This window comes from Schistocerca nitens, chromosome 3, assembly GCF_023898315.1.
Source record: "Schistocerca nitens isolate TAMUIC-IGC-003100 chromosome 3, iqSchNite1.1, whole genome shotgun sequence".
Taxonomy (NCBI): domain Eukaryota; kingdom Metazoa; phylum Arthropoda; class Insecta; order Orthoptera; family Acrididae; genus Schistocerca; species Schistocerca nitens.
In genome coordinates, this window is record NC_064616.1 from 560069865 (window position 1) to 560084745 (window position 14881).

The window sequence follows — 14881 nt, forward strand, 5'->3', positions numbered from 1 at the left end:
ACTTTTTAACTTTCGTAACCATAGTCGTAATGACAACATCATGATCACTAATCCCTGTCTCAACACTGACACCGTCGATGAGGTCTGGTCTGCTCGTGGCTACCAGATGCAAAATATTTCCATTATGCGTTGGCTGTCGATTTGGCTGCTCAAGACAGTTTTCGGATAATGTGTTCAAAAGTAATTCACACGACGGCTTGTATGTATCACCTGTAATGAATCCATAGACATCCCAGTCTATATTAAGTAGGTTGAAGTCGCCTCTGACTAATATAGCATGATCTGGGTATTTCTGCGATACACAGTGTAGACTCCCTTTGAATGATTCTAGAACTGTCACGGTGGAACCTGGTGGCCGATAGTAACACCCAACAATTAACTTTATTCCTCCTAGCCCTGTTAAACGTGTCCAGATAACTTCACAATCACACTCTACTTCGACCACAGTAGACACGATATTTTTGTCAACTGCAATGAAGACACCACCTCCTACAGTGTCTAATCTGTCTTTCCGATATACGTTCCAACCCTCACTAAATATTTCAGAACTTCGTATCTCAGGGTTCAGCCAGGTCTCAGTGCCGAGAACAATTTGCATGCCACACGCTTCCTGGAGGGCAGTAAATTCAGGGACTTTATTCCGAACACTCTGAAAATTTACTGCTAATATCTTGACAGCGGAAGTGTCTTTACACTGAGTGCGTCCTGATTTCCCTGCCTGCACGTCGACTGGTGAGTGTTCATCAAGACACCTCGCACTACTGCCTAGCCTAAACACAATGTTATTACATTAAGAGCGCATTTATTTACTACTAGGACAAAGTCAGCCTAGAAGACAAAAATGGATGCTTAGGAATTAAACTCACACCTGAAAGTTGCACCATTTGTCGCATTGAAAGATAATGGTTGCAGCATAACAGGTACTGTGCTGTCTTGATGCACTTTTGGTATGCTATGCATTCACATCTGTAAAGAAATGTGTATGTTCATTGTGGTACATTCAGAAGCATCTGAACAACATGCAGATATGAGACCACCCTATGTAACCAAGGTTCCCTGAACATCTACCATTCCTTGAGACTACAGAGAAAGTCTCACTTAGTACAGGAACAATTTGTCATAAAGAGGTGAACTGTTATTTAGCTCGAGGAATTGGCATCAACTGCATGACGTAAATCGCAGGAGAAAATTTCGAGATGTGAAGTTCAAATGAAAGAATAAGATTGTTACTTTAGGCTCAGCATCACGTGCCCTGAAAATTGCAGGCAAAAAAGGTACACTCTTCCAGTGAGTTTCCACTGTCAAGGATCTGCTGATAACCTCAGGAGAAATGTTCAAATTTGAGTTTGCAGCCTTTCCAGTGTTTCTCCTCACAGACAACTGTCTGTGAAAGGGCATAAACGTATTGAAATCTGTGTTTACTTCCATATAAGAATTGGACCTAGGGATCTGCATATATGCAGTAATTGACTGAAGACATCTTCTACATAAAGTGGTATGGAGTACAACTGTAACAGTAAGTTTGAGTTAGTGTGTAAGACAATGTGGACTATGTGCTTCGGATGTAATGCTGTAGTAGTTTTTGGTGGGTATCCCAATAATGTTTGTTACCAAATCAGCACATTTTGAGGGGCTCATCCAAAACAATTTGTCTTCTGACAACAACAACAACAACAACAACAACAACAACAGGTCCAGTAACACAGGATTTTTTTAAAGTTCAATGACACACACACACACACACACACACACACACACACACACACACACACACAAAAAAAAAAGGAAATTCACCCCAGTGCTGATGGCCAAAATGGTAGCAAAGGGCATTGTTGTTAAGCAGGCAATGGATGCTGATGTGTTGATAATGAAGAGATTGCTGACTATGATAGAGTTACCATCACAGATGATGACATACACATCACGTTATTGTTGACAGCATAAGCCTCTTCTCAAAATAAGACCTATTTCCAGAAGTGCCGGAGGGATAATTGCCCCAGAGCTCTGTACTCATCAATATAATGCAAATTCAATCCAAAAGATGTTCTTTCCTTTCATGCGGCAAGTAAATATGACACTACTTCAGTCCCCTTTGGCCAAATGACAATGAAAATCAGCATCATTTACAAGAAAACCTTTCCCTGTACAGCATGGATGGGTAAAGGAAAGAATCCATCAGTGCAGGCTGGGCTTCAACAAGAGAGGGGGGAGGGATTCCCATAACAATGAAGTCATTTTCATTTTTTAACTGTACCTTTAACTGGTAAGAAATTACACTGTATTAGAAGGGGTGGGGTTCTTGGGGTTGTCAGGCTGTGACTGTTAGAATCACCTACCATGAAAAAACTCATTTTTTAAAAATATTTTTTCACAAGCTTAGGAGAAGTAAGCATCCTGTAGGGGTAGGGTTAGGGTGGGGTGGGGTTCTCAACGTTAGGTGGTAGAGGCACCTGCCATTATACTTTTTTAAAAGTTGTATTATTAAATATTAATGCTAAAACCTGTCCTTGTTGATAGTTTGCAAATTTTGTCGACCTTTTTAAGCTCTATCTCGGCATGTAAATGGTGTTAAAGCATAACTGACCAGAGCAAACTGTAGGAAAATTTACACTCTAGAAAACGGCCCGAGTGCTTTTTGTCGTCACGTGAGGCTACGGAAAAAATTTAGAGAGAAAATTCATACAAAATTTTGTCGTTTTTCAGTTCACCTCAATTTAGTACAGTGCTCTTGAGAACGAAAACTCTTGAGTCTGCACTGCATGCAACATATTCATAAAATCAGAACCTTTCGTAAGGTCCAATGTACTTACCAACTGGAATATAAGGTACTGTACTAAATCCTTTTACAACTGAATGTGAGAAACACTAAATGCCTAGGACTGGGGAGGGTGATTTAAAATTGACGTCATAAGCGCGTGACTGCGTGTGAGATCGCTCTCTAAGTTTTCATCTATTTTTAGGTTTCAGATATATATTTTAACTGTTTTTGTGATAATATTTACTATATAAGTGACTTATTAGTGGTTTCTTCATTCACCTCTGCATTTCTTGTGTTGTGGCCTGATATTTGTGAGTGTTTCGTATCGAGCAACTTAACCTCTTACCCGTGTTTACATTCCGCGCTGACCAGTTGCAGCTGTAGCGGCGCATCGAAAGCTAAGTACTAATTAATTGTTTGTGTATAGTAGTTTATTTAGGAACTTTAGTAGTCTTCAACCGGTGTTCTTGGTGTTTTCCGGTGAAATAACTTCAGAAGAAATTTTTGCGAACTACTTTCAGTTTCGTTACTGTCATTAGACGTTTGATTTTCTTTCTTTGTTAGTATTTTGTTATATTCTCATTTGTTGTTGATTAATACTGTCAATAATAGTAGTTACTTCCCTTGTAGAGCAAGTTTGTGATTATTGTAGTCAGTTTTTAACATCTTCTTATTGTAGTAGCGGAACTTAGATAAAGTTGTTTTCTTGTTTCAATAATTGTAAAATTTTACCATGAGTGAGAAGTGTGGGCTTTGCCGTAGGTTCGTGAGCAGTGGATTGCGGTGTGAGACTTGTTCGAAGTATTTTCACTGGGGGGGAATGCAGTGGGGAAGCCAGTGGGCATTCTGGTGAGATCCTCTCCTGGAACTGCAGGTTATGTAGCAAGAGTAAGTTGATAGAGGAGCAGGAACGTAAGATCTGTGCCCTTCAGGTGCAGTTGAAAAACACACAGGAGGAGCTAGATAGGATGAGGAGGGAGAAGTGGGTTGGGGAATGGGAGCTGGCTGTTGGCAAGAGATCTGCTAGGAGAAGGAGATTTTCAGATAGTTTTACTATTGGTGTTTGTAATAGATATGACCAACTGTCAGAGTCTAGTGGAGAGGAATCTCTAGTAGCTGTAGATGTAGGAAGTATGCAGCAGACCTCAGCAGTTACGGTGGCTAGGACAGTTGCAAAGTCTAAGAGAAAGAAGAAGGTTCTGCTGTTAGGTAGTTCTCATGGTAGAGGTGTAGGCCAGCAGTTGCAGGAAGTTTTGGGGAGTGAGTACCAGGTCACCAGCATTGTGAAGCCTAATGCAGGATTGGCTCAGGTGACTTTTAACATAGGGGGGTTATGTAGGGATTTTACTAAAGAGGATCAGGTAGTGATTGTGGGTGGGGCTGGTAATAGTATTGATAGGGATGGGGAGTATGACATAGATGGTGACCTGGAAAAGATAGCCACTCAGACTGGCAACACGAATGTGCATTTCGTGGAACTGTTTCAGCGTCACGATCGGCCTCATCTTAATACAGCCGTCAGGCGTAATAACATGAGACTTGGGGGTGCGCTGATGACAGAAGGCATGAGTCACATTTCAGTGGTGTCGGTGGAGTCTATCGGCAGGACGGGTTTCACTAGACATGGCCTACACCTCAACAGGTATGGGAAGGGGAGGTTGGCAAAGCTTATAGGTGACAGCATAGGTGGGGGTGGTGGGATCACTCATGGGAAAATTCCGGTAGTTGTGGGTGTTAGAGCTGTACCTTTTTTAGATTGAAGTCAGCTGATAGGTATTCCTGCTTAAGGGAAGTCTCTCTAACAAAGAAACCACTTTCTACAAAGCTTGGGTATCCGATTAATGAGGGAATTAGTATATTTCATCAAAATATACAAGGTATTAGAGATAAAGTTAGTGAACTGCTTATAGATGTTGACTCTGAAATTATTGGTATATCTGAACACTTCTTAAATAAAGAGATAATTCAGAGGCTTCCTTTACCAGGATACAGGTTGGCTGGCAGCTTTTCTAGGAGCTCTTTGCGGTGTGGGGGAGTAGCCATGTATGTGAAAAACGGTATCCCATTTGAGTCAATTGATGTTTCAAAGTACTGCACTGAAAAGGTGTTTGAATGTTGTGCAGGTGTGGTTAAATTTAGTGGAGCTAAACTTCTTACTGTTGTTATTTATACATCCCCAGACTCCGATTTCACAACATTTTTGCTAAAGCTAGAGGAGGTTCTTGGTTCACTTTATAGGAAATACAAAAAGTTAGTTATATGTGGTGACTTCAATATTAATTGTATAAGTGATTGTGCAAGGAAAAGGATGCTGGTAGACCTCCTTAATTCATATGATCTTATGCAAACCGTATTCTTTCCAACGAGAGTGCAAGGGAGCAGTAGAACAACCATGGACAATATTTTTGTTCATTCGTCATTATTAGAAGCGCATTCTGTTAGCAAAAAGGTGAATGGCCTTTCAGATCATGATGCACAAATTTTAAGTCTAAAAGATTTTTGTGCTGCAACACATGTTAAATATAGTTACCAACTTTTTAGGAAAGCTGATCCAGTTGCTGTACAGACTTTTGTAAACCTTATCAAGGAACAAGAGTGGCAAGATGTTTATAGTGCTGATACAGTAGACGATAAATATAATGCTTTCCTCAAGACTTTTCTCGTGCTCTTTGAAAGTTGCTTTCTGTTAGAACGTTCAAAACAGGGTACTAGCACAAACAGGCAGCCCGGGTGGCTGACTAAAGGGATAAGAATATCTTGTAGAACAAAGTGGCAATTATATCAAAACGTTAGAAACAGTCACAATCTAAATGCAGCAGCCCATTACAAACAGTATTGTAAGGTGCTTAAAAAAGTTATTAGGAAGGCAAAAAGTATGTGGTATGCAGATAGAATAGCTAAGTCTCAGGATAAAATTAAAACCATATGGTCAGTCGTAAAGGAAGTGGCTGGTCTGCAGAGACAGGTCGAGAATATAGAATCAGTGCGTAGTGGGGATGTCCGTGTTACTGATAAGTCGCATATATGTACAGTACTTAATAATCACTTTCTGAATATAGCAGGTGAACTAAATAGAAACCTAGTCCCAACAGGGAATCATATAGTGCTCTTAGAAAAACGTGTTCCGAGACTGTTACCTGAAATGCTCCTCCACGATACTGAAAAGAGGGAGATTGAGTTAATAATTAAATCACTAAAGACCAAGAACTCTCATGGATATGACGGGGTATCTAGCAGAATACTGAAGTATTGTTCCACGTATGTTAGCTCAGTACTTAGCCATATCTGTAACTTTTCCTTTAGGAGTGGTCGGTTTCCTGACCGATTAAAGTACTCGGTAGTGAAGCCACTTTATAAAAAGGGAGACAGGGATAATGTTGACAATTATAGACCTATTTCTATGCCATCAGTGTTTGCTAAAGTTATCGAGAAGGTTGTATATACAAGGTTACTGCAGCATTTAAATTCACATAATTTGCTGTCAAATGTACAGTTTGGTTTTAGAAATGGCTTAACAACTGAAAATGCTATAGTCTCTTTTCTCTGTGAGGTTTTGGATGGATTAAATAAAAGGTTGCGAACGTTAGGTGTTTTCTTTGATTTAACGAAGGCTTTTGACTGTGTTAACCACAAAATATTACTGCAGAAGTTGGAACATTATGGAGTAAGGGGAGTAGCTTACAATTGGTTCGCCTCTTTACTTTAAGAACAGAAAGCAGAAGGTAATTCTCCGCAATATTGAGAGTGGTAATGATGTTCAGTCCCAATGGGGCACTGTTAAATGGGGCGTTCCCCAAGGGTCGGTGCTGGGGCCACTGCTGTTTCTTATTTATATAAATGATATGCCTTCTAGTATTACAGGTGATTCAAAAATATTTCTGTTTGCTGATGACACCACCTTGGTAGTGAAGGATCTTGTGTGTAATATTGAAACAGTATCAAATAATGTAGTTCATGATATAAGTTCATGGCTTGTGGAAAATAATTTGATGCTAAATCACAGTAAGACTCAGTTTTTACAGTTTCTAACTCACAATTCAACAAGAACTGATATTTTGATCAGACAGAATGGGCATATTATAAGCAAGACAGAACAGTTCAAGTTCCTAGGTGTTCGGATAGATAGTAAGCTGTTGTGGAAAGCCCATGTCCAGGATCTTGTTCAGAAACTAAATGCCGCTTTATTTACCATTAGAACAGTATCTGAAATAAGTGACATTTCAACACGAAAAGTAGTATACTTCGCACATTTTCATACGCTTATGTCATATGGTATTATTTTTTGGGGTAATTCTTCTGATTCAAAAAGGGTATTTTTGGCTCAAAAACGGGCTGTTCGAGCTATGTATGGTGTAAGTTCGAAAACCTCTTGTCGACCCCTATTCAATAGTCTGGGAATTTTGACATTGCCCTCACAAAAAAATGGCTCTGAGCACTATGGGACTTAACATCTTTGGTCATGAGTCCCCTAGAACTTAGAACTACTTAAACCTAACTAACCTAAGGACAGCACACAACACCCAGCCATCACGAGGCAGAGAAAATCCCTGACCCCACCGGGAATCGAACCCGGGAACCCGGGCATGGGAAGCGAGAACGCTACCGCACGACCACGAGATGCGGGCATTGCCCTCACAGTATGTATTTTCTTTAATGTCGTTTGTTGTTAGCAATATTAGCTTATTCCCAAGAGTTAGCAGCTTTCACTCAGTTAATACTAGGCAGAAATCAAATCTGCATGTGGAATGCACTTCCTTGACTCTTGTGCAGAAAGGAGTGCAGTATTCTGCTGCATCCATTTTCAATAAGCTACCACAAGAACTCAAAAACCTTAGCAGTAGCCCAAACACTTTTAAGTCTAAACTGAAGAGTTTCCTCATGGCTCACTCCTTCTATTCTGTCGAGGAGCTCCTGGAAGAGCTAAAAAATTAAGCAAATTCCAGTGTTACATTCTTGATTTTCTTTATTTAAACTAACGACTTGTCGCCTGAATATGTTTCTTATATTTCATTTCATTCTGTTTCTACAATCGTGTTATAATTTCATGTATTGACTCGTTCCATGACCATGGAGACTTCTCCTAAATGTGGTCCCACGGAACAATAAATAAATAAATCAAGAGGCCACCACCACCAAATTGACAAGGTCACTGGAGATTGCAGGTAAGTTCAAACTGGACAAGAATATAAAGGAAATCGTCTATTTCCCTTTTAAAGGAATCACTCCTGTATTTGATTTGCACAATTTAGGGAATGCACAAAAAAAACTACATCTGGATTACTATATGCTTCTATGACCACTATCTTCCCAAGTACAAATCCACTGTCTCAGCTGCTGCACCACCTCTAAGTAATTTTGATCAAATTTATGTTGTCAACACTGGCCTTGGGTGCAAAGCAGCTATACACTTACAAATGCAGGTGTTTCTGCTAGATTCTGTTACTTTCACTGTTTTCTGACAGTTTTTTTACAGGTTGGGGGCAAATGATTTTGGAACTTATTGGACTTACGATGCTTTAAGCACATTCCTGACTATAACATGAAATTACTTATCTTCTTGTCCAAGTTTATTTCTCTTCTATTAACGTAAGATTATTCTGGAAATAGCACAACTGTCTGAGCAACTCGTGTGACACAAAATTTGCAATTTCTGCCCTTCCCACAAATAGTCGGCTTAAAAATATAAATAAAACTGGATGAAATGGAAATAACAATAAATGCTACAGTTTTACTATTTACAATTTGCAAAAGTTTGTATTCATTTTACAGTTTTGATGCTTTTAAACACATTAGGTCTCTGGAAGATAAAATAAATTAGCTAAAATTTAATACATTTTCAGTTCTCAACTACCATCAAGTCCTCATAGTAACCTTTCAGGCCAGCATTGCAGTCACTAGATTGTGAAATAGTCTACATTATCGTCACATTACAAAGGCATTCAACAGATCTGTGAGAAAGAGTAGATTGTTCTATAGATTCCTGTATACGTAGGTGGAATAACTATTCAAAGCCACACTCTTCCCTTCTGATAAACAACAAAATTTCACACACTTATTATGATCTGCAATACATTAAAATTTATTTTTAGTACACATTTTAAAGAACACATGCCACATGCACCAGATTGTCACAAAATGAGCTGCATCCAGAAGGACCTGAATGATCCACTCCAAACTGGGTGGGTATGTTGCACACCATCAACTGTGCCTGTACCAATGATTGCTTCTGCATGGTCAGCTATACACTCAGGTAGTACGATTGGGACCATGTTATGCTGATTGGTTGACATAAGAGGCCCCAAATGGCCATTCCAGCCAGTGTAACAGCTGGCAGTATCACTATGGCACCACCAGAACGTGCACTATGCCCAGGCAACACATGTGGCAGCGTGGTCCACAGCTATACGAGTTTGAGAGGGTCTGTATTGTGGGGCTGCAAGATGCGGAGTGTTCCTGTCATCATATTGTGCATCACGCCAGTCACAGGAACACCACCATTCCCAGTTGGTGGCAATGGATACAGGAAAGGAAGTATGCACGACCTGTAGGATCTGGGCATCCAACACGCTCCTCAAGAAGGGAGAACAGATGGGCTGTCTGCCACACATGAACAGGTCCAATGTCAATGACAGGCACCACTCAATGGGATGTCCTGTGCTCTATGCAACATCCCGTAAATGTTAGTACCACTGGCAAGCAGTTACGTGACGTAGGGCTTGCTGCATGCTAACTGTTACAATGCCTGCCCCACACACACGTGCAACATAGTGTCTGACTCACCTGGTGTCTGCAATGGTGGACATGGGGCTCTGCAGACTGGCAGCAAGTCATCTTTATCATGAGTCTCACTTCTGCCTTTGAGGCGACGATGACAGAGTCTATGTCCACAAGGAGTGATTTATGCTTTCCCATCATACACCTGCCCAGCCTGGTGTGGGGACCAATATCTTATGGTGCACATTGAATGTCAGTGTACCTAAGGGGTTCCACAGTGGCCACATGGCATATGGAGGAGGTAATGCAACAAGTGGCTCTGCCACTTGTGACTGCCCACACACATGCCTTATTTCAATATCACAACATTCATTCTCATATCGTTGTTGCTTCCTGAGCATGTCTTGCAGCTATGGATACTCTGCCGTGCCCTTCTGCATCACCCAAGTTCTCCCAGATCAAGAATATGTGGGGTGCCATGGAGTGTGTCATTAGGTTTCCATCCTCACCCACCAGTCAGTGGGAACTGCACACTCAGGTGCAAGCAGCATGAGATGAAGTATTACAGGACTACATCAAAGACCTGTGCAACTCCATATTGTGATGTTTGGACACTTGTATTCAAAAACCATGATGCCCCCACAGTATGCTAATGTGTAAATTTTGTGATTGTGCGGCACAATAAATGTAGGTCCTTCAAGGCTGAAAGTGTAATGATTTTGTAGGTATGGTACCATTTATCTACCTGCCAAAATGGCTGCAAACTGCACTGTCCTTCTGGGTGTAGTACATTTTATGATGATTAGTTGAAATGATCTTTTCATCAGTACTCCCTGCAACCCATAACTATTTTTACATGAAGAGTTTGAAGGATTCATTCAGATTCCAATAAAACCTATCGAGCATAATAAGGTACAAGTGCCACACTTAACGGCGATGATGAAGTATATACAGAACTTAAAGTGCCACAGAAATGATGTCACTAGACTCCAGCATAGAAAACCTGAATTTGTCAAATCAGGAATCAGCCATATCACAGCCACATGGGGAGCACATGTACCTTAGGAATGCTACGGATATTGTAAATATTGGATTTTGTTGCATGCTACAACCTTCCATCAGTCACCATCACCACTGACATATTTTTATGCATCCTGTAAGAATGGCTACTCCCTTGGATCTTTGTTTTAATCACAGGAGTTCATAGTAGCAAGAACACTGTGGCACATTTTTCTATTCTTGCTTGAGGTGTGAAGTTTATGATTTATTTTGAATAGCGTGTAATGTCAATGAATGTGAATTACATGAATGTTATCTTATAAACTCTGAAGAAAATTCATCTCTAGACCTATCATTCTCCATGTTTCATCATTCTAATAGTCATAAAACTATCTTGGAAAAGATTAATCAAATGAAACACATTTATTTACTTTCACCTGTGCACATTAACATTTCACACAACAAAATAAGACAATGGCAATCTCATGGTTACTGCAAGAAAAGTCTGTGTTCAACACAATACCCACTTCATAAACCAAGACAGCAATGAACATCCATTAACTGTCATTGAAAAACAGAACTATGTGATACCACACACAGACATTTAAATTTCTGAAGACAAACCAGGGATATTAAGAGTTTTAAGAAATTCTGTTCTTATTCGGTAAGCTCAATTTGCCTTTCATTACAGAGCATGCATCATGACACATTAGCCGTCACAGCTGAAACTTATATATCCTGGTTAGTATATCTCTTACACGCTTCGATTTCATCCTCAATTTAGACCCGAGTGGCTTCATTTCCACTGTCTCTCCTTTCCCTGTTTTTTGACACTGTATTAAACTGCAACAATACTTGACTCACGCTTTCTCGTTAATGTACATCACCAAATTTATTTCCTCATTCCACATGCAATTAAGTATATTTCATCTCTCAATGCACTGTTATGAACTATCCCTGTATAGTAAAACAGTTATATTTCAATACTCCAGTGAATGGATTTACCTAGGGTCTTATATTTATATTTTACTACATCAAAACAATCTAGATTAAAATATATATTGCAATGTAAAATGATCTTCAGGATACTGTTCTCCTTTATTGCTTATTGAGTAAGTAAATACCTCTGAAGTACATAAAATTCTTCATATGATAAAATGAATGAAATATTCAACTGATATTTGAACAAATATAAATAATACGATGCAAAATGTCTAATAGCATAACAACAAGCAGACTTATAAATGTGTAGTACAAAAGACTAAAAATACATATATATTTCACAAAGAGACAACAATTAAGTACAAGTAACTGTCTTTATGTACTGCCATCCACTTGGGATAAAACTAATATTATAACTAATAAAAAACTTAACAATCTAATACACATAATTTTAAAATGTCTAATAGTACTGAGTGAATGGAGTAAGTAAAGCTATTCACATGAAATGAACAAACACTAAATTAATATTTGGCACATTATCTGCAGCTATACTTATATTTAAATGTTGTACACAAAATAAATTTGGTCCTCTGGTGACAGACTGCATTTTTATTTCATATGTGGTGTGGAATACAAAATTATCTGAAGACAATCAACACCAGAGCAGCAGTATGCACATTTTACATTTATGTGTACTTTTAAAAAATTAAGAATACCTGACATTCCACTAACTTAATTAAACAAAAGAAGCTCACACTTTCACATTTCCCAATGTGTCCAAATATCTGTGTCTTAATGAGTGTATTTTATATTTAGATTGTACTGTGATGAACATTGGGCATCGAAATATATACTGCCTGGTATGTAAATGTTGAAAAAATATGTAGAACTTTGTAAGCAATTTGTAAAATGACCCAAGTCACCAAAGTGTCATATATGACTTTATATAGCTGCATGCTACAAACACTAGAACTATTTATTTCATTACATGTTCAAATTAGTGTTTCGAAAGACATATCTAAAAATAAAAGAATATTCAACAACGTGTAACTGAAATTATTCACATCAATTATCACAACACTATAATATTAAATAGTGTCAACTGCAATCAAATATTTTTGTGACTAACCAACAGGCACAAAATTAGGTACAGTGCTACACAATCGGTCAATAAAAATTAAACAAGAATTGTCTTACACACACGCACATACGCATGCGCGCGCTTTTTCTGAACAGGCAGCTCAATTATGGAAATACTATTTTAATTATATCACACCTACTAGTATGTGATTTAAATCCCCATTTATTCAGGGACCATTGTGCAACTGCCAACATATTTTTCCTGTTATTACCACAACTCTTGATTTCATATCTAATAGTTTTTTTTAATAAAATTAAAACAACAGTGCTGACAGACTAAAACTGATGAACAAGAAGTAGTTCATAAAACACACTTTGCCCGAAGGAGAGAAGGAAGGAATGAGAGAAGAAAGATCGAGGTTTAAATGAAATCACTGATAAGGTCAATAAATATGGAACTCAAGATCAGACTGACAACATCAGGGACTCAAGATCAGACTGACAATGCCAGGGAAAGAAACTGTATGTGCCTTTTCAAGGGAACTGTCCTAGCATTCACAATAAGCAATTTAAGGAAATTGCGGAAAACCAAAATATGGATATACAGATGGAGATCTGAATTGTTATCTTCCCTAACACAGATCTAGTGTCTTACCCACAGTGGTACTTCACTCAGTTACTTTGCCTGATTGATCATTATTGGTAGCTGCAAAGTGAGATGACATCTATTCTGTTAAAGAAAACAGAGGAAAACAGCACACAGGGCATGTATAAAAAAGTCAGTGTTTGGTCCTTATGTACTGTAGTGCTGTGTATAGTGTAACAAAGTTACTATTATGTTACATACTTATTATTTACTGTAGAATTTGAGATTTTATATGGTGTTCATTAAAAGGCTTAACAAAAAGTAATGCATTGGTGATAGTGACAAACATGTAATATGTATGCTGACATGCCAGTGACAAAGCTGATGGAAAGGCATGTATTTCAAAAGTAGTCATGTAAAGAAAAGTTCATTATAATAATGTCTTTTTGCATGCTTTGTTTTAGGACTAACAGTCTTACACAAAAGAGAGGGAATGGTAAACGAGGGCAGGGTAGAGAGAGATTGTGTCTTTTCTTTAGGTCAGGCTTGTAAAAGTAACAACCACAAATCAGTAAGAACTGCAGATGAAGAGCAATAAGTGACTGGCATTTCACTTATTTCACACTCTTATACTTTTCAGTCTAGCGAATGTCGGAAAATGGAGAATACTTCGATGTTTTTCTGCACTGACAGTATCTCTGCTTTTGTCCTCTGGAAACCTCATGTTATAGATATGAGGATATGACTCCTTGAACTGTAAAAGAGAAATATATCAAACACAGTTTTTAACAAAACTTTACTGTTGAACACTACTTTTGTTCCAGGAAGAAGTGACCACTATCTGAAGAGAACAGAAAGTATATCTCATGGAGCATCCAGCAAAAATATTGAGCTAAAATTATATATGGTTTTGAGAGAAAAAAAAAAAAAAACAGTTTGTACAACTAAGATAAAGGACATCACAGGAAGGGGATAGACAAACATAATTAAGCAAACAATTAGCAAGCAGCATAATTTATAAAACCATGTAAATCCTCGCGTGCATTTGTTTCTCTCACACTTAATCTAAAAATATAACGTGACTACATGTTTCAAGGTGCACTCTCACTGAAGCACAAAAATAGTAACTACTAAGAAAACCTAAACTACTGTTAGTAAAACAGTACTGCACAAAATTATCAAATGGCCATCAAATGCACATTGATATTGCAGACTCCACTTCTAACACATGTATATAATGGACATCTGTATTTATATTGATGGGGTATCTATTGATGCTGTGAGGTTGAGATACAATGGCTGAGATAGTCAGCTGACAGCTGGGTAAAATACGATTTACTTAAAGAGTGGAGGGCCATTATAGAATTGAATCAGGTCAAACTCGGCTAATGAATAACAGAAAATACTTTATTACCTTTTCATCTCTGTATGTAATGACAATTTGTAAACATGACAGCCTGAATCCCAAAAATTTAGCCACAGACAGTAATGAGTTATTGTGTACCAATGTCATGTTCATTCAAATGCACAGCAAATATCGAACAATGGCCTGACCCCAACTATAGTCTGCCACCACTAGAGCACGTGAAAGGACTTGTCCTCAAGTAATGTGTGCCGAGAAATTCATAAAGGTGATATGTTTGTGAGGCAGTCAGTCACATCTGAACCTCACAATATCGCTCATGTGAGGAAGTGCACAAGTCAACACAGTACAATTCTCCCTACACATGAGCCACACTTTAGCTTCAGCTTGCAGAGTGACTTCAAATGTGTTCTAATTTGGTGAGAATCAGTAATCTAAC

General features: G+C 38.5%; 1 protein-coding gene across 3 annotated transcripts in view; it reads right to left on the reverse strand.

The window, feature by feature from the left end:
* Positions 1-8416: 8416 nt before the first annotated feature.
* LOC126248466 (DEP domain-containing protein 1A-like) overlaps positions 8417-14881 on the reverse strand; it is a 124798-nt gene continuing 118333 nt past the window's right edge. For all 3 annotated transcript variants that reach the window (XM_049949476.1, XM_049949477.1, XM_049949475.1), the window contains one exon: positions 8417-13833. In XM_049949476.1, the coding sequence (XP_049805433.1) occupies positions 13699-13833 (135 nt within the window). In that variant the 3' untranslated portion in view covers positions 8417-13698. The remainder of the gene's footprint in view (positions 13834-14881) is intronic.